This window comes from Nerophis lumbriciformis, linkage group LG02 (assembly GCF_033978685.3).
Source record: "Nerophis lumbriciformis linkage group LG02, RoL_Nlum_v2.1, whole genome shotgun sequence".
NCBI classification, from domain to species: domain Eukaryota; kingdom Metazoa; phylum Chordata; class Actinopteri; order Syngnathiformes; family Syngnathidae; genus Nerophis; species Nerophis lumbriciformis.
The window spans coordinates 37,295,887-37,323,597 of record NC_084549.2 but is presented as its reverse complement, the minus strand read 5'-3'; the positions used below and the strand labels follow the sequence as shown (position 1 = coordinate 37,323,597).

The window sequence follows — 27,711 nt, the reverse complement described above, 5'->3', positions numbered from 1 at the left end:
GGGGTTTTACGACAGTGGCGTAAAACCCCCGTCGGTCCGTCATCAACACTCCGTACGTGATCAACAACACTGAACTAAACAAGAACTGTACATGTAAAACAAAAACCCAACACTGTAAAATTCATCATATTCAAAATTCAACTAATTTAGATGCCAGGTAGACGGTTGAAATGCAGTCTATGGAAGATGACAGTCCTGACGTAACAGATGACCATAATCACAACTACTGTGGCAGTAGTAATCAAACGTATTTAACCAGCCAGCTGTCCGAGGTAACACCGCTTCATCACCCCGGTACTTTATCAGCACCGAGAGGGGAACCAGGCTTTGTTCGAAGGAGTTCGAGACCCCGCAGGACCGGCGGGTCAAAGTTCATGGACTCGGACTCATTCAGTAGTGAGTGTAGCGAAGAAGAAGGGACCGACGGTTCCACCGCCACAGCAGCCTCTGCTGAGGGCAAATCCACCCCAGACTTGACTTCTAAGTTCCGTAAGTTGATGCCTTCTTAGTGTGTGGCTGATATCTGCAACTACTTTATAACACAGACCGACCCTCCTGGACACGAATGAGATACTAAAGGGTGACGACAAACTCCCACGTCTTTCTTCCTCAGTTCTAAATGCAATGGCGGTAGAGGACTACCGTAATAACCACTGGCCAAACTTGGAGAAGGCAATCGAACGCCTGCTAGTTCATAACCCCACGGATCACATCTCTGTTTCATATGCCCAGATATACAGGTAATGTCTAAACTATCCTGGCAATGTATCTGATAAACTGGCAATGTCTAAAGTATACTGGTAATGTCTCAGATATACTGGCAGTGTTTTACATATACAATTAATGTCCACAATATACTGGTAATGTCTTAAGATATACTGGCATTGTCTCAGATATACAAGTAATATCTCAGATATACTGTTAATGTCTCAGGTTCAATCAATCAAAGGTATCCTGGTAATGTCTCAGATATACTGGTATTGTCTCAGATATACAAGTAATATCTCAGATATACTGATAATGTCTCAGGTATACTGGTGATGTCTTAGATATACTAGTAATGTTTAAAATATTCTGGCAATCTCTCAGATATTCTGCCAATGTCTAAAATATACTGGTAATGTCTTGTACACTGGTAATGTCTAAATTATACTGGTATTGTTTCAGCTGTACGGGTAAAGTTTCAGATATACTGGCAATGTCTCAGATATACTGACTATGTCTCAGATACACTGGTCATTTCTAAAATATGCCGGTAATGTATAAAATATCCTGGCAATGTCTCAGATATACTGGTGATGTCTTAGATAACTGGTAATGTCTAACATATCATGGTATTGTCTAAATTATACTGGTGTTGTCTCAGATATACTAGCAATGTTTTAGATATACAGTTCATGTCTAGAATATACTGGTAATGTCTAAAATACTCTGGTGTTGTCCAATCGAACGCCTGCTAGTTCATAACCCCACGGATCACATCTCTGTTTCATATGCCCAGATATGCAGGTAATGTCTAAAATATCCTGGCAATGTCTCTGATGTACTGGCAATGTCTAAAGTATACTGTTAATGTCTAAAATATACTGGTAATGTCCCTGATATACTGACAGTGTTTTAGATATACAATTAATGTCCACAATATACTGGTAATGTCTAAAACATACTGGAATTGTCTCAGATACACAAGTAATATGTCAGATATACTGGTAATGTCTCAGGTATACTGGTGATGTATTAGATATACTGGTAATGTCTAAAATATCCTGGTAATGTCAAAAATATACTGGTAATGTTTAAAATATTCTGGCAATGTCTAAACTATCCTGGCAACGTATCTGATATACTGGTAATGTCTCAGGTATACTGGTGATGTCTTAGATATACTGGTAATGTCTAAAATATCCTGGCAATATCTTAGATACACTGGTAATGTCAAAAATATACTGGTAATGTTTAAAATATTCTGACAATGTCTCAGATATTCTGTCAGTCTAAACTATCCTAGCAATGTCTCTGATATACTAGCAATGTCTAAAGTATACTGGTAATGTCTAAAATATACTGGTAATGTTTCAGATATACGGTCAGTGTTTAACATATACATTTAATGTCCACAATATACTGGTAATGTCTAAGATATACTGGTATTGTCTTAGATATACAAGTAATATCTCAGATATACTGATAATGTCTCAGGTATACTGGGGATTTCTTAGATATTCTGGTAATGTCTAAAATATCCTGGCAATGTCTCAGATGTACTGGTAATGTCTAAATTAAACTGGTATTGTTTTAGATGTACGGGTAAAGTATCAGATATACTGGCAATGTCTCAGATACACTAGTAATTTCTAAAATATACCGGTAATCTATAAAATATCCTGGCATTGTCTAAGATATACTGCTATTGTCTCAGATATACAAGTAATATCTCAGATATACTGTTAATGTCTCAGGTTCAATCAATCAAAGGTATCCTGGTAATGTCTCAGATATACTGGTATTGTCTCAGATATACAAGTAATATCTCAGATATACTGATAATGTCTCAGGTATACTGGTGATGTCTTAGATATACTAGTAATGTTTAAAATATTCTGGCAATGTCTCAGATATACTGGTAATGTCTATATTATACTGGTATTGTTTCAGATGTACGGGTAAATGATACCCTGATCATTTCTAAAATACACTGGTAATGTCTAAAATATCCTGGTATTGTCTAAATTATACTGGCGTTGTCTCAGATATACTGGCATTGTTTTAGATATACAGTTCATGCCTGGAATATACTGGTAATGTCTAAAATATGCTGGTGTTGTCTCAAATACACAGGTAATGTCTCAGATACACTGATAATGTAACACCGATCACTCTGGTCTTCTGTTCATGCAGACCAGGTGTGTTATAAGGGGTTTGTGAGCAGTGAAAAACAGGTTGGATGTTTTTTAATGTAAGTAATAAATAGTGATACTAACGTTGGAAAAGTGCAATTTCAATGTTATGTGCAATTTATAAGATACCATTAGAACAATTAATTTCTTAAAAGTCGCATTGAGACTAGAAATTGTTTTACTCGATTACTCAAACAAATTAATCAATAGAATACGCAATAACTAAAATAATCGATAGCTACAGCCCTACACTGTACTCTACATGTAATATTTCAGTTACACAGCTAATGTCTGACAGGCAAAGCCCAAATGTGGTTGAAATCAAGCAAGCTCCACTGTTTCTTTGTTTTCCCAGTTACGTCTACAAGTGTGTTTGTCAGCAACACTCGGAGCTCCTCTACATGGACCTGAAATCCAAAATAGTGCAACATCTTCAGCAAGTTTCCAGCCAGCTGCATGTAAGAAGGACAAAACAATGAAATACTGTGGAACCTCTGAGATGCTGATCATAATCTACCTATGATCCAGAGTCAAACTGTCGCTATTGTATTTACAAAGTATTCAGGCATGCAAATATACACCACTCTTTGCATTAGGGCATGAAACCATGAAGTGAGTGCAATTTACATCACATTCTATTTTTTTAAATCACTGATTTGTATAAAGGAGTTAACCCTTGTAAAAGTTACAAAACACTTAACTACAAGTTGAGGCTTTTAGAATAAGTGGCATAAGAAAGCCAAAGAAAAAGACAAAAAGACACACACTGTGACATCATGCATAATGGCTGTTAACATGTAAGTTGGGGTTTTTTGGGATGTTTTGCTTGTCCAACCAGAGGCATTCATAGTCTAGAGATTCCACTGTAAATTGATATTTCTTGCAGAGATACCGGTAATTAATTGACATTTCCCTTTTTTTAGGCCGTCCCACCTGAAAGCTTCATTGAAAGTTTCAACACAGCACTGACGAAGTACATTGCATCTCTTCAGTGTATTGTTCCAGTATTTATGTATTTGGTAAGTAACTTTTGAACGAGAATGGGTTAAATACTGTATATTTTTCCTAACGTATCCAAAGTTTTAGAATTGACATGCATGCTGCAAAATAAAATGTGCAGACCCCTCACAAAAATTTATTTTCAGAACAAATTCTACATCGAGTCGAAGCTTAACCGTGACCTGAAACAGGATCTGATGGATTTGTTTGCTGATCATGTAGCAGAGAAACATGTCAACACACTCATGCGTGAGTACTTTGCTTCAGTTGGTGTCCCATGTTTGGTGGCATGCTAGCTACTATACATTTAACTAGTATTTTTGTAGTTTTATTAATTAAAAAATAAATTATTCAGTATTTCATTAACATAATTAGAGCCTGATTTACTGCATGTGCAATCTTGATAGCACACGCATCTACTGAAAATGCACAAAGTGGATTGCGAGATGCAAATATAATTATTTAGCACATTCAAAGAGATTTATCAACACTTTTTTAGCACGTCTGAAAAGTATGTGCAAACTGACACAATTACACACACGGCTGCAAGATCTGTGCTCACGTTGCGCTCGTGCTCCAAAGACAGACGAGGAACACAGAATGCGTGTATGTGTGTCAACAAATTTACATGGTCTGCATGGACAGCAATGTCCTTTTTATAATTTTAAACTGCATGCTGGGTGAATTAAGGGGCTGATTAAAACAAATTCAAATAATGTGTCTTAATGTCTGCTGACGTTTTAATTTTTTTAATGGCGTTCGTTTTTTCATATAGAAAATATATTAACTTATCTGCTATATGAAAAAAACTCCTTAAAGGATGCATTTTTTGCGTCTTGAGCACAGTAAGTGCAGCCTTTCTCTCATGAGCGCATCTGCAGCGCACACTAAAAAAGTGGGATGGATTGTAGATGCATCAGACTGCTTCTAAAATGCCCATAAAAAGTGCTACATGTCTGCTGCTTGTTTGATAGCAATACACTGTACATGTCTGCTTCTTGTTTGATAGCAAAACAACACAAATAGCAGCATGAATTTGCAGTAAATGAGTGTCTCCATGGTGAAAGCTGCATAGTACACGCAAAATCCTCATTTAAATAGGACGGTCTGCACCAGTTATGAATAGCACTTGCAAAGTTACATGCCCACTAATAGTACATGCAATTTCATAGATTGCATACGCTGTTTAGCATGTGGTATTTGGATATTTGTGTTACCCAATAATAAATCCAACTTCATGTTTTGCTGGCGGCTTTAATCGGCAACTGCCATTTTTCCCTTCCCCACAGGATATATGCAAAAACACTTCCTGTTCCACCTTTTACAATAACTCCCTTCACATTCATAGTTTGTGCTTACTTAGTGAACAAAATAATAGTAATAAATAGTATACAAATGAGTCCTATTCTTAAAAACATTTGAGAAATACCACAGCCTTGTGACTTAGTAACAAAAATAACATAAGTCCAATACAAGTCACATAAAGCGGTATTACCTTAAAACACAATACAACAAAAAATACATCAATAGCTGTATTAATTAACTTTAAGAGGCTCTATGCTTAACCAAGTTTCCATTGTCCTACACCAAGTGTCTTGAGTAACTGCAGGGCTGAATCCCCTTTTGTGTAATACAGTCCAGTCCGCAAGTGGGGTTTTTTTGTGTCGTACCAAAAGATGCACTCAACAGTTTCAGTTTGAATGAGTTCTTTGATGCTGCTTATTTCCAGGCGAAGTCCCTTTTTAGAGACCGACTTTGTGAACTTTAGTGCATCAGCGAGTGAATGACTGTCTGTGACACAGGTTATAGGCGTGACATTTTTAGCATCACAATGAGTCAATTCAGAAGAGTGTGGCAAGAAAGAAGGCATTATTAATGCCGCCAGATGTCACCAATGTCTCCCGCAAGTGTGCTGTACACAACCCACTTGACTCTTTTAGATTGCCAAGAAAGTGGTGACAACTTTTAATTTTCTCCCATCAGTTTAATGAAGTGGGTATCTCCATCAGACAGATTTCCAAATGAGGTATCACTGAAGACACTGATCTTCAAGGCACTGTCTATTGGAAGTACATAGACACTTTTTTGGTCTTAATCTTGCACACTATTCTGTTTGCGTCGTGAATAGCCTGCACAGTTGTGTTTCATGCCTGATCCTAAGTTGCTGGCATCAAACATTACATCTGGTCTGCTCTGTCTTGCAACCCAGAGTATGTGGCCAATCAACCTGAGTTGATGCTTTTCCTTCTCACATAGGGGTGAATCATGCTCCACAGCTCGTGAGGGATCCATGAGAATTGGCCGCATGTGCTGAATGTAGCTTTCCTGGTGTATTTTAACTTTTCTGTCTCCAGTCACAAAGTCTATTACCACAAAACTGAAGTTCTTATGTTCTTCACGCCCAACTTGGAATGCAGAGCGAAGCTTAGGTATCCACTGTGGTGGAAAAACCTTGTGTGCCCTCCCCATACAAAGTCACCCACATAGCAGGTGGGAACTCGAGTCAGAGCACGGCCTTGATCAAGCCAATAGAAAACAGCAGGTTCAACCTGTGACATTGTTCTTCCTGCTGTGAGCATTATTTCATTAACACGATTGTACCAGTACAGGGAGGCATCAGAGTGACAGTACATGCACCCATCAAGCTTCCACCAAGCCCCCGTTCTCTCTGCTTTAACAGGGGTTCTGATGTAGATGTCACATGATAGTTTCACTTCCTGTAGAAATGCAGACTTAATATCCACGGTGTGCAGTGTCCATTCTCCTTGACAAATTAGTGCCACAAGTAGCCGAAATGACACTGCAGCACATGTTGTTTAGTCCTTTTGGGGCTGTGACACTTCAAACTCCTCAAACCTTCTGGCCACAGGCTGTGCTTTTGATGTATATCCAGTGAGTATCTCTTCAAGGGAACACATCCATCTCGTGGAAATACACTTTTGACCCTCATCCCTCACTTCCTTAAACACGTTATCTCTCCAGCTCATTATCTATTCATGTTTTGTGTTGTCAATAGACAAATCAGTTTTTAAAAACACATCGTCGTGTACATCTACGGAACATCTAGGGAACGTGTGCTGGGATTAGACCGTCGTGAGACAGGTTAGTTTTACCCTACTGATGATGTATTGTTGCAATTGTATCCTCACTTACATCATTGGTACTAAAGTCAGTAACATATGTTTCCACCTCAAGGTTCTCTACATCTGATATGTCAGCTGCCACAGTAGTACCTGTCACATGGCTCACAGGGGCTCAATACATTGCAAGTTCAGCCAGTGTTTATATTTACCCGTAGTTTTGCCTGCACGACTCAAGACTTTAGCTGTGTGAAAAACAGCACTGTCTTTATTTTTGTATTTCACAGTTTGGCCTGTTTTTAAATTAACATTGTGTCTTTGCTCAGCACCACTGTCCTGTTCAGCATAGCAATTGATGTGATGTTCTGCTTCAATCTGTCTTTCTCCTTGCATCTCAGTGATAACATGCTCGGTGTCTTCTATGTTGTTGTTAGCAATCACTTGTCGATGCTCAACGTTTGTGTCATTTATTATAACTATGACATTTTTGTAATCTGAGATGATGGACTCTAATGCGGATTCCTTCGTGTCTGACAAAGACCACAGCACCATCCTGACCGATGACAACTTCTGTTTCTTTTCCACTCCTGGGAGTCCACTCTCTTGTAATATACTATGTCACCAGCGTTGTATTTTTCATCTGTATGGCATACTTGTTACGCAGCACCCTCTGTATTCTTTCTGAACACTCTTCTTCTGTAAAAGCCTTTCTCGATGCATGAAAAAGCGGAGATGTGTTTTGCGACCCACTCACTTTTTGTTCTGCCCTCTAATGCTGGGGGTTTGTCAGTTAGCACAGAGGGCAGATTGGGATTTTGTCCAACAACCAAGCCATGTACACTTTGCATAGTGTCCATTGAAGTGTGTCAGTCACAACAGTTACTTCTTTTTACTTTCAATATGATCTGAGTGAGTGTTTGGTTGTGACACAAAAAAAGTCCATTGCTCCACAGGCTCTAGGCAGCTGTTGCCTTCATTTCTTGTTAAAATTTTCAGCCATCCCTCTCATCTCGTCATTGTTAAACTCTCCCCCATTTTCACTGAACAGTTTCTGTGGTGGGCCATGCACACTAATCCAGTTGTGGACAAAGTGTTTCACTATCTCAGAGGATTTTTGTGGTCAGAATGCTGCTATCACTAAACCTTGTGAACGGATCAATAATGGGTAGATACCATAGACCTGGTTCAAGCTCATGAAGATCTACTGCTATGTCTTGTTGTACTGTGATGCTAATGGTAGACCAGCAGCTGGCTTTGGTGTAGTCTTTTTATATTTTTTGGTAGTGGTAGACCAGCAGCTGGCTTTGGTGTAGTCTTTTTGTATTTTTTGGCATATTTCAAATTCAATCACAATTTTCTCTTGTATGGTGACACACTCTGTGTTTTTTTTTAGCGCTGAACTCATTTTTTCTGTGACTGTAAGCACTTCTTCAACCTCAATTTGTGTTGTTTACTTAAGTGTTATCTCCTGTATATATCAATACCCGGTTATCCCATAGATTATTATTGTTCCTACTGCCCATGATGTTAACACAGTAATGTGACTGCACTGTCAGAATCAGAATCAGAATCAGAAATACTTTATTAATCCCCGAGGGGAAATTAAAATTTTCAGCACAATCCTATTCAAGATCGGACAAACATTACAGGGAGACAGAACAGGATCGCTGACGGGTCTGCCAATTTACGGCGCCCCTTACAGAAGAGATGAGATACAGATAAACAATGGAGGGGGGGGAGGTGGGCCAAGGGAAAAAACAACTCATAGCCATAGCACACATCCCTCTTACATGTGTGTTAAGAGGGAAACATCAAAGGACATTAAATACATTAAAAGATCAGAGCTGATGCAACCAGCCACTTCTACATTCAGCTATGAATAAAAAGTAAAAGAAACATACATACTGTGGTGGCCTCTGCGGTGTTCCACGCCATCGTCTGCTGGGGTGAAGGGAGAATGGCCAGAGACAGGCGCGGACCCAACAAAGCAACCAAGAGAGCCGACTCCACTCTCGGCCGCCAACCAACTCTCGTCCAGTGTCCAGTCAGCATGGATGAGCAAGGATGCGTCTAAGGAGACGGAGGTGTCCGATAGCTGCTGATTCAGCCAAGACACTGTGAAGCCTGTCCGTCCCGGCGCTCAGTGCTAGCTCCGCAGCCCTGTCCCTTCATCTGCATCTCCTTCAGTCTCTCCTAACGGACTCTGGTGTGGCAGAGACCCAGCAGCTGGTCTCCATGGCCAAAAGGCTCCCGGGAGGCAGATCCAGAAGTCAACAAAAAAGCACCGCAGAAGTCACGAAAGTGCCACCCCTTGTCACACAGTCCCAAAGGGTCCCCAACCAAAAGGCAAAAAAAAATATATATATATATAATAACACAAAAGGATGACACAAGAGCACAGAGCTCCTGCCAACAGCAGCCACTACAGCGGCGCCATCATTATTCATATTCAGTCTTGTGCCTGGTCGCTTCATAGAAGCTTTACTCAAAAGCAGTGGGATGTCAGCTGGAACTACCGGTACCTCCATTTTAATATGGCACATTGTATATCCAATTAGTGCAGGAATTTTTAGCTTTTTGGTGGAATACACCACTTTACCATTTCCAAACCTGAAGGGTTGACAGCTGGGTCTTCGTCTGTTTTAGCTTATTAACCTCTTTTTGGCAAGTGCAGCTGGGATAGGCTCCAGGCCCCAGTGAACCTGAAACGGACAAGTGGTAGAAAATAGATGGCTGTATAGATGGTTCAGTCCAGTAATGTTATTATTTAGCCACTCTTGTCCACACACCATCCGTGTGCATGCGGTGTCAATGATTGATGTGCCAAAACAGTCTGTCATGAAGATTTCAGCTACAGAGGATGACTCTTTTGTGAACAAAGTGATATTGCATTCTTCTACATTATCAGTTTTACAGTCTTCCGTTAACTTGACTTGCTCACCTTTGTGTGGACAGTCTTTGACCCAGTGAAATGTAGACTGACAGATGGCACACTTTAATCTGCGACCATATCTGTCCAGGGGATTTGTGCCGGGCAGAGGTGTCTTCTGTTGATCCTTTTGAGGCCATGACTTACCTCTCAGTCTAGTCTTTTATGTGGCATAATGCACTTTCCTATTTAATTCCCAGACTGGAAGCAGTCTGGATTCCATCTAAAAATGTTGTCACTCCAGTTGATACCTTTTCAAATGGGAAGCATTGTAGCTCGGATGGTGGACCTGCTGAACCACATACTGATATACTAAAGGTTTTAAGTGTTGTACGTGCTTAGAAATGTTTTAAATATATTTTTCTCTACGGTTATATTTTTGTTCTTTTGTTTGGAAATAATTGTATATTCTTGGGTAGTAGCAGGTTATAGTTTGCTTTGTGCATAATTTGAGCGGTTTGAAAATGCACCAAATCACTAAATATTTTTGATTCAATAAGTACAGAGTGTGAATGTTTTCACTAGCCAACATTATGTATTTTTCTATGTGACCTCTTTTGTAACATGGTTAGTGAACAAAGTCTACTTTTGTAGTTATTTCCCCATATTTCTACTCAATAACTCAGATATATGGTAACACTAGCACGCAGTAGAGAACATGGAGTGATTTTTGGTCCAAATTATATTTAGCTTTATTCATTATGGAAGTGTTTCCATCTACCTTTTGTTGTATATTGTTATGAGATTTACAATTTATTTTATCGTCTGTTATTACACTCAACAAATAGATTTATTTTACTCTGTCAATGTCAACTATTTGTATTTGTGTTTATTTTTCTCTTCTACTGTTACCAACTGTACTGTTACTACTTTAGTTTTACTGAGATTATAAGAGTCTGTTTTTGTCAAACAATCTCTTTAATTTGTTAATGTATTCTGTTATTTGTTCTAGCTAGCCTCTGTGTTCTCTTCTGAACAAAACACAGTTGTGTCATCTGCAATCAGTACAAACTTTAAGTTATTTGTAACTTTACAAATGTTGATTGTATAGAGATTGAACAGTTTTGGTTCCAGTAATGATCCATGGGGTACCACGCAATATACAGTCGTGGTCAAAAGTTTACATACACTAGTGAAGGACATAACACCTACTCAGTGGCCTAGTGATTAGAGTGTCCGTTCTGAGATCGGTAGGTTGTGAGTTCAAACCCCGGCCGAGTCATACCAAAGATTATAAAAAGGGACCCATTACCTCCCTGCTTGGCACTCAGCATCAAGGGTTGGAATTGGGGGTTAAATCACCAAAAATGATTCCCGGGCGTGGCCACCGCTGCTGCTCACTGCTCCCCTCACCTCCCAAGGGGTGAAATGGAGAGAATAATTTTACACACACCTAGTGTGTGTGTGTGACAATCCTTGGTACTTTAACTTTAACTTTAATGTCATGGCTGTCTTGAGTTTCCAATCATTTCTACAATTCTTATTTTTTTGTAATAGAGTGATTGGAGCACATACACTTGTTTGTCACAAAAAACATTCATGAAGTTTGGTTCTTTTATGATTTTATTATGGGACTACTGAAAATATGACCAAATATGCTGGGTCAAAAGTATACAAACAGCAACATAATTTTGGTGATGTAGAAAAGTTACAATCAAATCAAATTAGCTTCATGGCATGGCCTCTTAACCTCATGTGAGTGATTATGATTGATGACACCTGTTGACTTCTCTGAGCCCATTTAATTAGGGCTCAAGTGATACAGTCATTAGACTCGGTTACAAACGTAAAAATGGGAAAGTCAAAGGAACTCGGCACAGATCTAAAAAAACTAATCATTGACTTGAACAAGTCAGAAAAGTCACTTGGAGCCATTTCAAAGCAGCTTAAGGTCCCAAGAGCAACTGTGCAGACAATTGTTCGTAAATATAAAGTGCATGGCGCAGTTTTGTCACTGCCACGATCAGGAAGAAAATGCAAGCTATCACCTGCTGCTGAGAGAAAATTGGTCAGGATGATCAAGAGTCAACCAAGAACCACCAAAAAGCAGATCTGCAATGAACTGGAAGCTGCTGGAGAACAGGGGTTAGTGTGTGTGCCTCACAATACGAAGGTCCTGGGTTCGATCCTGGGCTCGGGATCTTTCTGTGTGGAGTTGGCATGTTCTTCCCGTAACTGCATGGGTTTCCTCCGGGTACTCCGGCTTCCTCCCACCTCCAAAGACATGCACCTGTGGATAGGCTAATTGGCAACACTAAATTGGCCCTAGTGTGTGAATGTGAGTGTGAATGTTGTCTGTCTATCTGTGTTGGCCCTGCGATGAGGTGGCGACTTGTCCAGGGTGTACCCCGTCTACCTCCCAAATGCAGCTGAGATAGGCTCCAGCACCCCCCGTGACCCCGAAAGGGACAAGCGGTAGAAAATGGATGAATGGAACACAGGTGTCAGTGTCCACAGTCAAGCGTGTTTTGCATTGCCATGGACTCAGAGGCTACCATGCAAGAAGGAAGCCCTTGCTCCAGAAGCGACACCTTAAGGCTTGTCTAAAGTTTGCTGCTGATCACATGGCCAAAGATAAGACCTTCTGGAGGAAAGATGAAACAGATGAAGCAAAAAATTGAGCTGTTTGGCCACAGTACCTAGGTATATGTTGGAGGAGAAAAGGTGAGGCCTTTAATCCCAGGAACACAATTAATACCGTCAAGCATGGTGGTGGTAGTATTATGCTCTGAGCCTGTTTTGCTGCCTATGGAACTGGTGCTTTACATAGAGTAAATGGGACAATAAAAAAGGAGGATTACCTCCAAATTCTTCAGGACAACCTAAAATCATCAGCCTGTGGGTTGGGTCTTGGGTGCAGTTGGGTGTTCCAACAGGACTATGACCCCAAACACACGTCAAAAGTGGTAAAGGAATGGCTAAATCATGCTAGAATTAAGGTTTTAGAATGGCCTTCCCAAAGTCCTGACTTAAACCGCTTTGAGAACATGTGGACAATGCTGAAGAAACAAGTCCATGTCAGAAAACCAACAAATGTAGCTGAACTTCACCAATTTTGTCAAGAGGAGTGGTCAAAAATTCAACCAGAAGCTTGTGGATGGCTACCAAAAGCGCCTTATTGCAGTGAAACTTGCCAACGGACATGTAACCAAATATTAACATTGCTGTGTTTATACTTTTGACACAGCAGATTTGGTCACATTTTCAGTAGACCCATAATACATTCATAAAAGAACCAAACTTCATGAATGTTTTCTGTGACCAACAACTATGTGCTCCAATCACTCTATCACAAAAAAATAAAAGTTGTAGAAATTATTGGAAACTCAAGACAGCCAAGACACTATGTTCTTTACAAGTGTATGTAAACTTCTGACCACGACTGTAGATTTGGCACCGTAGATGTATGTTCACAGAGCTTCTTGTATTGCCTCCTGTTAGTAAAGTAGCTTCTAATCTAGTCGGAAGCCCAACATTCTAATGCCATACCGTTCTAATTATGATTTATTAGATCCAAAAACACTGCAGCTGCACACTGGTTACCATCTATTGCATTGGTAATGTTGTCTGTCATTTTAAATAATGCCAACGATGTTGGTATGTTAGTTCTGTATCCTCATTAGTTTTCCGCAAGTGTTTCACTTTTAATTATGAATTTGTCCAATCTGTTAAATATATTTGAAATGATTTTAGAAAATTGTGGAAAGAAACAGGTCTATAGTTTATCTGGTGTTTGTCTCCAATCTTAAAAAATCAGTACAACTTTTTCTGCTTTCCTATTTTTGGGGGGAATTTTGTTCTGAAATCTCAACAACCTTTTTTGATATTGCCATGCTACTGTAATTCTGTTACAATCAGTTGAGGTCTTGGATTTACATTTATTCACATCCATCCATCCATCCATTTTCTACCGCAAGTTTTCGGGGTCGCGGGGGGTGCTGGAGCCTATCTCAACTGCACTCGGGCGGAAGGCAGCATACACCCTGCACAAGTCGCAACCTCACAATTTTGATTTATGTCCACTTTGTCACATCCGTGAGGAACATCCAGTTGGGATTTTTGTCTATGGTATTATTCATATCCTCAACTGACACTGGATCTGGAATCTTTTCCTCCAGATATAGTTCAATTACATTTTGCTTTTAAAGCTTTCAATTACTTTGTTCATAATATCATTTTTTACGATTTTGTCGTATTGAGGGTAATACCCAGCACCATTTTTGGTAATGATATTTTGGATGGCCCATGTTGCTCTCATGTTGTTTTTGTTTCTGTCTAATATTGACTGTAATATTCTTTCCTACATGTTCGTAGTATGCTGGTTAGATTATTCTTATACGTTTTGTACTTATTTTCTGCCTCTGTGGATCTTTGTTACCAATGTTTTATATAATGTATTTTTCTTGTTACAAGCATTTTTCAGTCCCTTAGTCATCCATGGTTGATTGTCCTTCTTCTGCTTATTTGTAAGTTGTTTCCATGGACTATGTTCCGTCATTAGGTATCATCCATCCATCCATTTTCTACCGCTTGTCCCTCTCGGGGTCACGGGTGGTGCTGGTGCTTATCTCAGCTGCATTCTGGCTGAAGACGGGTTACAGACAAGTCGCCACCTCATTGCAGGGCCAACACAGATAAACCGACAACATTCACACTCACAGTAACACACTAGGGCCAATTTAGTGTTACCAAGCAACCTATCCCCAGGTGCATGTCTTTGGAGGTGAGAGGAAGCCAGAGTACCCGGAGGGAACCACACAGTCACGGGGTATCAGGAAAGTATTAAAAGAAATACCATATGCATCATCAACATTTTTACTGTACACATTGTCCCACTTTTGTTCTTTCAAATCATTCTTAAAATCTCTGCATAGTCTTCAAAAGTATTTTTGTTGTCCTTTTTCGTATTTCCCGTCATAGATTGTGAAAACTGGTAGATGATCAATTATGTCGGTTAATATCAAGTCACTTATAGATCGAAATCATTTAGTAAAAACACTATCAAGTGTGACACGATGTCCTATGGTTCAGCTGAATCTGTATCGATGAAGTCGATGGTCTTTTGCTTATTAGGTTTCAATAGCTCAATGTTAGTCACAACATAAGAAATTTACTTTTTGACTGATTTCTGTAAGATTTGCCTTAGTCCAGTACTTAATAGTTTCAATACTGGACTTACAGGGTTTCCATGGGTCATTAAAAAGCATGAAGTCATTGAATGGATATTGCAAAAATTAAGGCCTTAAAAGGCATTAAAAAGCATTAAATTGGATGTCCAGAGGCATTAAAAATATGTAGGCCCGGGAAACTTATTTTAGCCGCTTGTACCCATGGTCTTGTCCTTTCGGTCATAACCCAAAGCTCATGACCATAGGTGAGGATAAGGACGTAGAATGACCGGCAAATTGAAAGATTTGCCTTCTGGCTCAGCTCCTTCACCACAACGGATCAATACAGGGTCTGCATCACTGCGGATGCCGCACCAATCCGCCTGTGGATCTCACGATTCCCTCTTCACTCATTCGTGAACAAGACTCCGAGGTACTTAAAGTCCTCCACCTTGGGTAAGATCTCATCCCCAGCCCGCAGATGACACGCCACCCTTTTCTGGGCGAGAATCATGGACTCGAACTCAGAGATGCAGTCGCTTCACACTTGGCTCCGAACCGATCCAGTAAGAGCTGAAGATCCTGGCTAGATTAAGCCACAAGACCACAACATCTGCAAAAAGCAGAGACCTAATGCTGCAGCCAACAAACAAGATCCCCATTAACGCCCTGACTGCGCCTACAAATTCTGTCCATAAAGGTTATGAACAGATACAATGACAAAGGACAGCCCTGGTGCTGTCTAACCCTTACTGGGAATGGGTCCGACCTACTTCCCGCAATGCGGACCAAGGTCTGACACCAATCACCAGTCCGATACCCCATACTCTATAAGCACTCGCCACAGGACTTTCTGAGGGACACCATTGAATGCCTTCTCCAAGTCCACAAAGCTCATGTAGACTGGTTGGGCAAACTCCCATGCACCCTCAAAGATTCTGCTGGGAGTATACCGGAGAGCTGATCCACAGTTCCACGACCAGGACAAAAACTATACTGCTCCTCCTGAATCCGACGTTCGACTACCTGGTGTAGACGTGTAGGTGAGATTGAGGAGGTCTTTGAAGTATTCTCTGCACCGATCCGATCCACAACATCCCAAGTCGAGGTCAGCAGCACACCATCGCCACCGTACACAGTGTTGACAGTGCACTGCTTTCCCCTGCTGAGGTGGCGGATGGTGGTCCAGAATCGCTTCGAACCCGTCCAGAAGTCGTTTTCCATGGCTTCCCCAAACTCCTCCCGTGTCCAAGTTTTTGCCTCTGCGACCACTTGGCCTGTCGATACCTGTTCGCTGCCTCCTGAGTCCCACAAGCCTCCTGTTTCATCATAACAGCATCCCTCACCAGCGGGCTCTGGAATTAACGCCACGACAGGCACCAACCACCCTGCGGCCACAGCTCAGATCAGCCGCCTCGACAATAGAGGCACGGAACATGGTCTACTCGGACTCAATGTCTAGCGCTTCTCGCTTCCCTCTCTCTAACAGGAGGCTCTGCTAGACGTTCCCAGCAGACCTTTACAATGCGTCATCCTCCCCCACCATTCGAGCCAACTCACCACCAGGTGGTGATCGGGGGAAACCCTCTCTCCCTCTCTCCCTCTCTTCACCCGAGTGTCCAAAACATGAGACCGCAAATCCAATGACAAAACCACAAAGTCGATCATCGAACTGCGGCCTAGGGTGCCCTGGTCCCAAGAGCACATATATGGACACCTTTGTGATCCAGGCGGCTGTTTATCCCAAACACTCTAGGTTTCACTGTCACTGACAATGTGAGTGTTGTAGTCCCCCAGCAGAGCAAGGAAACCACCACTAGGATGTCATTGTGGCTTGGGCAGCCCTTTGAGACACTTGTGATTAAGGGCTATATAAATAAACTTTAATTGATTGACCTGGGGTAGCACTCTGCGTAAGCACAAGGCAAGCTATCCTCTCGTCTACCGTGACAAACTCCAACGTACACGCTCTGACCAGCGGGGCAACAAGTATCGCTACCCCCGCCCTTAGCCTGCGACTGCTTGCAATGCCAGAGTGGAAGTGTCCAACTCCTCTCAAGATGACTAGTTCCAGATCCCTTGCTGTGTATTGAAGTGAGTCCGACTAGATTCTGCCGAAACCTCTCCACCTCTTGCACCAGCTCAGGCTCCTTCCACCCCAGCAAATTGACGTTCCCATCCCAAGAGCCAGCTTCCGTAGCCGAGGATTGAACCGCCAAGGGGCTCTTCCTTAAAGATAGGGTGAGATGTGTCATTTGGGAGGAGCTTAGAGTAAAGCCGCTGCGCCTTCACATCAAGAGGAGCCAGATGTGGTGGTTTGGGCATCTGGACAGAATGCCCCCCAAAGGCCTTCTTAGGAAGGTGTTAGGGGTACGTCTGACTGGTAGTAGGCCACGGGGAAGACCCAAGACACGTTGGGGGGACTTTGTCTCCCAGCTGGCCTGGGAATGTCTTGGGATCCAACCTCGCATAAGCGGAAGAAAGATGGATGGATGTAGGCCTGGCCTGATAATAAGTCAATAAATTGAACAATAAATGAAAATGAACACAATAACTTTGCAGTCATCAATAAATTGCTACGTCTTCGTCTCTGGCTTTTAAAATGGATACAAGAAGTCTCACTCTGTGCAATGCTCTCAGCACAATTTTCGACAGTAGAACTACATGAACAAAGTGAGGCTCTTGTCAGTCATTCAAAATCGCTGTTTCGGTACTTACAATTCTCTTCCACACGTTTTCCTGTGTGTAGTAGTGGAAGTGACACTCAGTTTAATATTGGAACTGGAGCTAATCATTTTGAAACAACGGTCACTTTTAAATTACACTTTGTTTCTAACATGTAGGAAAATACGTTTGTGATAGGCTGTGTGAACCTCGAAATGTGCTAACCAATCACAGATCTTTTTTTTCTAAATTTATTTCAACAACAATAAATTTCAAACAATCAGAATGTACAAGAAAAAAAACAAGTGAAAAAATAAATATAATTTAAAATATAATTTTTTTATTTTATGTTTGATGGACATTGTATTTTATATGTATTTTAGGATGTGAGAAATTTTCATAACCTTCTTGTTTTACTTTGCCATCAGTAGTACACGCTGATGTAAAATTATATTTTTTTGGTGGGATTGGCACGCAAGGATCTGATTTGATGAAGAAAACACCCCAATGCGTACAAATGCAAATAGTACCAGTAGTCAGAATGTCATACAGGAAAAAATATTAAATGTTTTATTGAACTGCAAGTCATTGATTTAAAACTAAGTGAAAATAAGTACAAACCTTGTTTCCATATGAGTTGGGAAATTGTGTTAGATGTAAATATAAATGGAATACAATGATTTGCAAATCCTTTTTCAACCCATATTCAATTGAATGCACTACAAAGACAAGATATTTGATGTTCAAACTCATAAACTTTTTTTTTTTGCAAATAATAATTAACTTAGAATTTCATGGCTGCAACACGTGCCAAAGTAATTGGGAAAGGGCATGTTCACCACTGTGTTACATCACATTTTCTTTTAACAACGATTGGGAACTGAGGAAACTAATTATTGAAGCTTTGAAAGTGGAATTATTTCTCATTCTTGTTTTATGTAGAGCTTCAGTCGTTCAACAGTCCGGGGTCTCCGCTGTAGTATTTTGCGCTTCATAATGCGCCACACATTTTCGATGGGAGACAGGTCTGGACTGCAGGCGAGCCAGGAAAGTACCCGCACTCTTTTTTTACGAAGCCACGCTGTTGTAACACGTGCTGAATGTGGCTTGGCATCGTCTTGCTGAAATAAGCAAGGGCGTCCATGAAAAAGACGGTGCTTAGATGGCAGCATATGTTGTTCCAAAACCTGTATGTACCTTTCAGCATTAATGGTGCCTTCACAGATGTGTAAGTTACCCATGCCTAGGGCACTAATGCACCCCCATACCATCACAGATGCTGGCTTTTGAACTTTGCGTCGATAACAGTCTGGATGGTTCGCTTCCCCTTTGGTCCGGATGACACGCTGTCGAATATTTCCAAAAACAATTTGAAATGTGGACTCGTCAGACCACAGAACACTTTTCCACTTTGCATGAGTCCATCTTAGATGATCTCGGGCCCAGAGAAGCCGGCGGCGTTTCTGGATGTTGTTGATAAATGGCTTTCGCTTTGCATAGTAGAGCTTTAACTTGCACTTACAGATGTAGCGACGAACTGTATTTAGTGACAGTGGTTTTCTGAAGTGTTCCTGAGCCCATGTGGTGATATCCTTTAGAGATTGATGTCGGTTTTTGATACAGTGCCGTCTGAGGGATCGAAGGTCACGGTCATTCAATGTTGGTTTCCGGCCATGCCGCTTACGTGGAGTGATTTCTCCAGATTCTCTGAACTTTTTGATATTATGGACCGTAGATGTTAAAATCCCTAAATTTCTTGCAATTGCACTTTGAGAAACGTTCTTAAACTGTTTGACTATTTGCTCACGCAGTTGTGGACAAAGGGGTGTACCTCGCCCCATCCTTTCTTGTGAAAGACTGAGCATTTTTTGGGAAGCTGTTTTTATACCCAATCATGGCACCCACCTGTTCCCAATTAGCCTGCACACCTGTGGGATGTTCCAAATAAGTGTTTGATGAGCATTCCTCAACTTTATTAGTATTTATTGCCACCTTTCCCAACTTCTTTGTCACGTGTTGCTGGCATCAAATTCTAAAGTTAATGATTATTTGAAAAAAAAAAAAGTTTATCAGTTTGAACATCAAATATGTTGTCTTTGTAGCATATTCAACTGAATATGGGTTGAAAATGATTTGCAAATCATTGTATTCCGTTTATATTTACATCTAACACAATTTCCCAACTCATATGGAAACAGGGTTTGTATTATTGAAATTTAGGTGCACATTTTCAAAATCTTTGCAGTTTGCAATAATTTTGCAAACAAGGTACAGTTACTAATCAATAATGTTGTAAACACACTCGTAAACAACTTAACATAGTGCACCATTTACTCTCCTTTAATTTAAACAGTTGTTGAAACAAACAAAATTGGTTACCTTTTTCAGATGACAATGCTGATCTCTTTCTTTGGTACAATGTGACCCCAGCTTGTTGTGATTACTTACAGATGTCTAATGTTCTCCAGGAAAGAAAATACATTCACATACACATTGCATCTTTATGCTCTTGTGTGTGTAGTACAGTTGGTTTATCCTTGTTGTAATTGTGCCTCTTCAACGTACAACAGATCAGCTGTGGTGATATGAATGACATCATCCACATAACTTTCCTCCAGAAGGTCTTATCTTTGTCCATGTGATGTCAGATGAAACAAAAATTGAGCTGTTTGGCCACAATACCCACCAATATGTTTGGAGGATAAAAGGTGAGGACTTTAATCCCAGGAACACCATCCTCCTACCGCCAAGCATGGTGGTGGTAGTATTATGCTCTAGGCCTGTTTTGCTGCCAATGGAACTGGTGCGTTAAATGGGGCAATGAAAATGGAGGATTACGAGTGGACCCCGACTTAAACAAGTTGAAAAACTTATTCGGGTGTTACCATTTAGTGGTCAATTGTACGGAATATGTACTGTACTGTGCAATCTACTCATAAAAGTATCAATCAATCACCTCCAAATTCTTCAGGACAACCTAAAATCATCAGCCCAGAGGTTGGGTCTTGGGCGCAGTTGAGTGTTCCAACAGGACAATGACCCCAAACACACGTCAAAAGTGGTAAAGGAATGGCTAAATCAGGCTAGAATTAAGGTTTCAGAATGGCCTTCCCAAAGTCCTGACCTAAATGTGTGGACAATGCTGAAAAAACAAATCCATCTAAGAAAACCAACAAATTTAGCTGAACTGTACCAATTTTGTCAAGAGTGGTCAAAAATTCAACCAGAAGCTTGCGGATGGCTACCTAAAGCGCCTTAATCAAATATTAACATTGCTGTATTATACCCATAATAAATTCATAAAAGAACCAAACTTCATGAATGTTTTTTGTGACCAACAAGTATGTGCTCCAATCACTCTATCACAAATAAATAAGAGTTGTAGACATTATTGGAAACTCAAGACAGCCATGACATTATGTTCTTTACAAGTGTAAGTAAACTTTTGATCGTGACTATATATATATATATATATATATATATATATATTACATTCTAAGATATTATCAAAAGCAAATTATGTTGTTTACCACTTTGTAGTTAAGATTCTTCATTACGTACACCGCTACTCCTCCGCTGTTTCTATTAATATAAGTTATTTCTTACCCTTCCAGATCAAAATATTTTACTTTATTTTATCATCTGTCCATGTTTCTGAGATAGAGATCATTTTCAAGGGTTTGCTGAATTGTTTCAAAAAATCCTTCATGTTGTTGTCATTTGTATACAAGCTTTTACTGTTGAAATTAATAATTGACAGATTGTTGTCAGATTCAATGTTGCTGTTATATTCTTCATCTGTATAATGAAAAAAATATTCATGATGTGGGAGAAAACATTTGTATCTGGATCTATGTCAGTCTCCAATTCCAGAATTTGAGGATCTATGTTGTCAGTTAAATATTTTCCTGCTCACCAGTCTTTTGTGTTGCTTTATCAACAGATTTCGCGATAACTAAAATTATCGATAGTTGCAGCCCTAAAATAAAAGTAACTAATGGATTGATCTACTGTGTTCTTTGGTGGGAGCTTGAACTCAAACCTTGCTGACAAACTAAAATTCTTTGTGACATCTGATTTTATTTGGGGTTTATTCCAGCGCTTCTCATCAAAGCTCATGCGATGCCCTTTGAAGTGCAGCCATCAACCATGGCCAGTGTGGTTATAGGCCTCCACAGCTTCCGACCAGGTACATTATCACAAAACTGTTACACCCTGCACCAACATCCACACAATTTTTGTCTGTATGAATTTTACATTACATTGTTTATTTTGCAGACTGGGCCCAGTTAGCGCCAGCACTGTTCTCCAGCTTTATTCCTCAAATCAACCCTCCCGCTGTGGAGTCATTGCTGTCTGACTACGCCGCTCACGACCAGAAACTTCAGATGGAGCTCTCCATGAACGGCTTCCCACGGTCAGTCACCTTAGTGTATAATTGGTGTTGCTGACTTGTCTTTGGCTGCATCCACAGTGCAATTCTGGTTTGGATCTGCATTGTGGCAATGTAAGCAGAAAAATAAACAGCTTACATATATGCTGTCAATGTGAGCCTGACATCATCAAGGAGAGGAACACCTTAGAACAACAACTGTGTCTCGGTGTGAGGCAGTCATCTGCCTTGACAGGTTGGGTTGTGGTAGATGGACAAAGTATAGATACAGGGATAGTGTGCAGATTGAATAAGCATTTGTGCAAATATCTCGATCAAAAGCAATAATAGTAATGAAGTTTTTTTTTAACATTACTATTACTTAAAAATATAGGAACTGTAATGGCGTTGCGACTGGCTGCACCTTTACAAATTCACACTGCAGGGTATGATGCTCAATTCAGATGTTGCTATCCGATCTTTTTATATATTTGTTCGCATCGGCAATAAAAATGACTGAGTCTGTGAAGTGATGCGAACGTGCCAAGTTCGCGGCAGTAAAGGTGGCCCCAATTTGATAATGTCAAGGGTTTTTTTAAACTGCAGTCAACATTTTTATAACCAAATAATTGCGTGTTGGGTATTAAAAAGGAAGCGGGTAGAAATTCTGGGCATGGCAGCATGGCTGCTACCTCAGTTCAGACCAGACATACGTAATAAGTGTCCTTAATTGAACAACATTGAGGTCTAAAACACGACATTTGTCAATGTAAACAAACTGAATATAGTTGCATATTACGTTCAGATACAAAGTCTCCAGGGCAGAAGCATATTAGAAAATATACAGTAACAAATGGGTCCGCATCATTCAACTTACTGCTTCATAAGCTTAACCTAATGCATTATTGTGGCCTATAGGTGTCGCCAAAAACAATTACCACTCCACTTCAATTTAATTAAAGACTCTCCATTCCAGATGGTTAATAACAAATAGGTTAGTGTTTTTCATACCTACCATCGTAAGTATGAAAGCAATTTAATTTGACCAAACCTTTTCTAACATTCAACACTACAAATGAATAAAAGTATGATTTGTGCTGATATCGTATTGAATCAATATTGTTATGGACAAATACTCAAGGCTCCAATATCTGTATGGTATCGGAAGTGAAAAAGTTGTATCGGGACATCTCTAGCATTTACTGCGACTAGTAAAAATAATGAATGTTGTAGCAGTGTTGGAAGCAGGAGCATCTATTTATTTAAGGAGGAGAGAGAGAATTAAGTAAACAATTGTATCTTTAATTTATCAAAACTACATAGAAAGCATCATGGACGGTATAGTAGAAGTTAGGGCTGCAACTAACAAGTATTTTGAAGTCGATTAGTCAGGGATTATCTTAACGATTAATCAGATAATAAAGCATGCACATATTTAATGGCTCTAATTTTTCCATCGACTTCTAAATGCAGCTTAAGTTTATTTAGGCATGTGCTTACGAACAACAAAGATGACTAATTCATTCCTAAATATGTATTTATACTATAATTGTGCTGCTCACTCAGCTGTTACAACACTTAAAATGACAAATGTTGTTCATTTAAAAGAAAGGAAAGGCACAGTGCTAAAAAAAACAAAACAATTAACCTTGTTTATGTATTTTTTAAAAACTGTTAAAATAGCAGCAATTAAAACAAACAACAACATAAAATCTGACTTCCACAAAAAGAAAAGCATTTTGTGATGTTTAAAAAGCTGCACACTAGTATATTGACTATTGATTAATAACTCTTGGCAGTTTTAGCACTCAAATAGACTCAATGTGTAGAACTCTATCTTTGATTAATTTTTGAAATGTTGGCTATTTATTAGACTGTATGTTTAATCTCATGATACCTAATCTCATGATACCTCCTCTGCATTGGTGTCTGTCTCTCTCTGTGTTAGTGTGTGCATACGCTTGCGCGGTTCACGTTTGTTAAAGTGCCTTTTTTTTGGCATTGCAAATTGACACTGCTTTAAAAAGTACTTGAATTTATGTAAACAAAGTTTAGCTGACTGACTTTGGCTAAAATGATAGTTATTTTTCACCCAACTTCGTCTCACTCTTGTTGGCTAGCTAACAAGGTAGAAGCTAACACTCATACTGAAGTCTGACATCATGTCTCCGCATTAAATGCTCGCGTATCACAGATGGACTGCCTAAAACATGGTCTGCCTTGCAAAATGAGCAAAGTATTCATGTTTTTAACAAGAATAAGAGGAAATATCCTCAAACTTTACATGTTATCACTGGCGTTGTTTTGGCAAGTGACCCGCTTCCGCCCAGAAAGACACAAGTGATGACGTCACGACTATTGTCAACAAATATAATTGTTGGCAACAAATGTTATTATGGACAATGTTGACTAATTGTTGCAGCCCTATTAGAAGTGTGTTGGCCAATATTTGATTGCCTTCATAGTGAGCCCAAGTCAAACTAATCATGATATTAAGTTTAATGTTTTCTCATTGTTCGCATTTTGGCCCTTGTATAACAGTAACCTGTAGTATAGTAGATGTTGAAAAAAGTTTGACCTGAATACATTTTGTGTTTCTGCTGTTTTCAGAGGTGATCAGTCTCGTAAGCGGGCCAACGATGACTCCTGATTGGAAGATGAACATCATCATCACGTGTGTTACTGGTACTACTTAAGACACCTGTGTTCATGTCAGGGCTTTGTGTCACAGAGGAACAGGATTGTAATGTGCTGCACAACAAATCACACAGGAGGCACTAAAGTGGTCACTGGTGCGTGTTTATATCCATGGTTTGTGACAGAGTGCCTTTATGGTATCTGCGCTCATCAGATGTCCCATGAAGGGATAAGCGGATGTAACTTGCATTACTAACCTTTGTCCTAAAAGTGTCTTGCAATCCTTTTTAACAGAGACTTGCTGCTATTAGCCATACAGTATTTTTGTATGCAAACGCCATACTTCTCACTCCTTGTGACTGTGAAATCTGCAGCTTCATTCAACACAAGCGAGAAATGTGAAGTAAACTGTAATGTTCCTTCTAATTTTGCCTTTACTGTGTCTCTAAACTCGATTATGTTTGCAGCTACGCCAAAGAGGAGTACTTTAAATTCTGTGTACTGGTTCAAGCTAACGTTGTCAAAGATGTTTGCTGCCTGTTTGTTGAGTGTATATTTTTTATACTAACATTATTTGGTTGTTCTCGTTGACCACGTTTACACTGCAGACTAAAGTGGCCTAAATCTATTTTTTTCTAAATAGATTTTTTCCAGATGACTGTTTACACTGCAAGTAGAATGTGATCTTTATCAGACTCCAGTATAAAAGTGCACAGGCCCCAATGTGGCCCCAATGTGGTCTCGACGCCACTTGCATGCACAGTTCGATGAAGTGAAAACAAAAGAAGTTGACCGGATTCCGTAAATGAAGAAGAAGTCGCTACTTTTACAAAATAAAAAATGTGTGTTTTTGTTTACATGAAAATAAATTAAAGTAATATAATTAACTTATTTACGTAAACAACTTACGCAATGTAAGTAACATGTAAGCAAATACGGGACAGCATACACGTCTATTCCGGTCCTTCAACAACCACAATTTCTTCAAAATCAAAGTATATACGGTAATATATATCTTCATATATTACATATAGTCTTTTATCTAGTGACGTTCCGAAAATTCAGCGGACAAAAAATACTTTGCTCACCGGAACTGAATGTTGTGATGGTATTTACTCCCGCTGCTGGGCTGCGTCTTTCCCCGTGCACATGAATGACGTAGCTCGCCCAAAGATGACGAAAAAGTCACAATCACATCGCATTCAGGACACTTTTTCATTTATACAGAAGTCTCATTTGAAAAGATCAGATGCGGACTACCTCCTGATGTGGCCTTAATCTGATGCGAAAGGATCGGATTTAAAGCACTTGGAAGCGGTAAAAAAAATCTGATCTTTGTCACTTGAGGGGAAAAAAATCCAATTTGGTGTGCAGTGTAAACGAGGCCATTGAAACTGCTGTGTTTGTTGTAGAAATGTACAGTACATGTACATGTACAGTAGAAAGGGGATTCATATGGCCCCATTCATCACAGTTTACCTGAAACATGAAATGTGACAATTTTGGGGGGTGCACTATCCACTTTATGAGTGTTGAATATCTAAAAATGTTTTGTGTCTATTCCAAATTTGACCTTTGTGTCAGTTGTTATATAGAGTGGCACTTTCCATTAATTTTAGCAGATCCACCAGGATTGGGGCCTAATGAATCCGTTTCCTACTGTAGGAATCTTTACTTTGACATTGTTTAGTTTCGCCTGGTCCTTATGTGTTAACTGGCAACAACTGATATGCAAACATACAAACATGTGCCATGTGTCCAGGTGTGCAGTTTATTTGTGTTTGTCGCAGATATGTTGGTGTAATAATTCAAAGAAATGTTTTTACACTGTTTTAAGTGTAATTTATATCTCAGCCTTGGTCTTTTTGTCTGTCATGGGAATGCTTGTTATTGTCGTTAAATAAATATGTTCATAAGGAACCATCTGTTGTTATTTAGCTCCCAGAAAATGAGACCATACATGATTATTCATTGCATAGAATGCATATAACTTAAAAATGACCAAAAAGCATAACATGTTTTTCTTCAGTACAATATTTTTGTAACTTTGGCTTCATAGTTCATTTAAAGTCTAAACCAGAAAAAGTGAGTGCAAACTAATGTAAACAGTATGATACAGTAACACTACTCCAATGTAAGCAAAACAAAATAATATACAAAATATAACACCAACATTTAAATGAATCAAACAGAACTGGTCATATTTTCAGGAACCCTCTTTCCAATGTAAATTGATAGTCTAGTTCATGTTTTTTAAACTTGCCACCTAGCGCTTTAAAGATCGCAGCTGTAAAATGTATGTAAGAAATGTTTTTAAGCATGTTCTGTGTATTTTTGCCTAAGTTGAGTAATTGTTAAATGAACAAAAAATATCAATACTACATAGTGGCCAGTTGATGAGACCAAACCAATTAGAGCGCACTCTTCAGTATCGTGGCCATTGATTGGCTCAGCCATAAAGGAGTGAAAAGGTGACCATGTGAATGTTATTTAATTTCTAGAGGTCTTGTATAATACTAAAAACTATTCAGAAGGCAGTAAACATTGTTTTTAATGTTCTAGCTGAAAATATTAAATTTATAATGAATAATTTGCGGAAATTAATACAACACAATCAGGCGAGGAACCAGCTAACAGTGATAAACGAGGAATTACTGTAACACTTTGACTCTGCACATACTGGGAGACAAATATACTGTACATCCAAACATGCATACAGTCGTACATTTATACATAAATACGCACCTACATCATACATGCATACGCATATACATACAGTCATACTGTATATTCATACTTACATACGCACATACATACAGTAGGTACGTATGCACACACAAACAGTTTATACACACACGCATTCACTGTACAAACATGCATATATACATACATGCACTCATGCATATAATCACACCTCATCAAACATATTTTAACATTGTTCCCCCCATACCCCTACCATTCCTTGGGGGGAAACTGGCAGCACACTGACGCAGCTTATCCTGTTATTACTATAACAATCTACAAG

At 39.6% G+C, this 27,711-nt stretch overlaps 1 protein-coding gene across 1 annotated transcript; it reads left to right on the top strand.

Moving 5' to 3' along the window:
• cacul1 (CDK2 associated cullin domain 1) lies at positions 1 to 26,597 on the top strand. Its single transcript, XM_061962187.1, has 8 exons — positions 1 to 489; positions 614 to 740; positions 3,253 to 3,355; positions 3,821 to 3,916; positions 4,043 to 4,145; positions 21,777 to 21,866; positions 21,956 to 22,094; positions 24,660 to 26,597. Exons 1-8 carry the CDS (start codon positions 171 to 173, stop codon positions 24,697 to 24,699), a joined length of 1,017 nt encoding a protein of 338 aa, XP_061818171.1. The 5' UTR covers positions 1 to 170; the 3' UTR covers positions 24,700 to 26,597.
• The last annotated feature ends 1,114 nt before the right edge of the window (positions 26,598 to 27,711 follow it).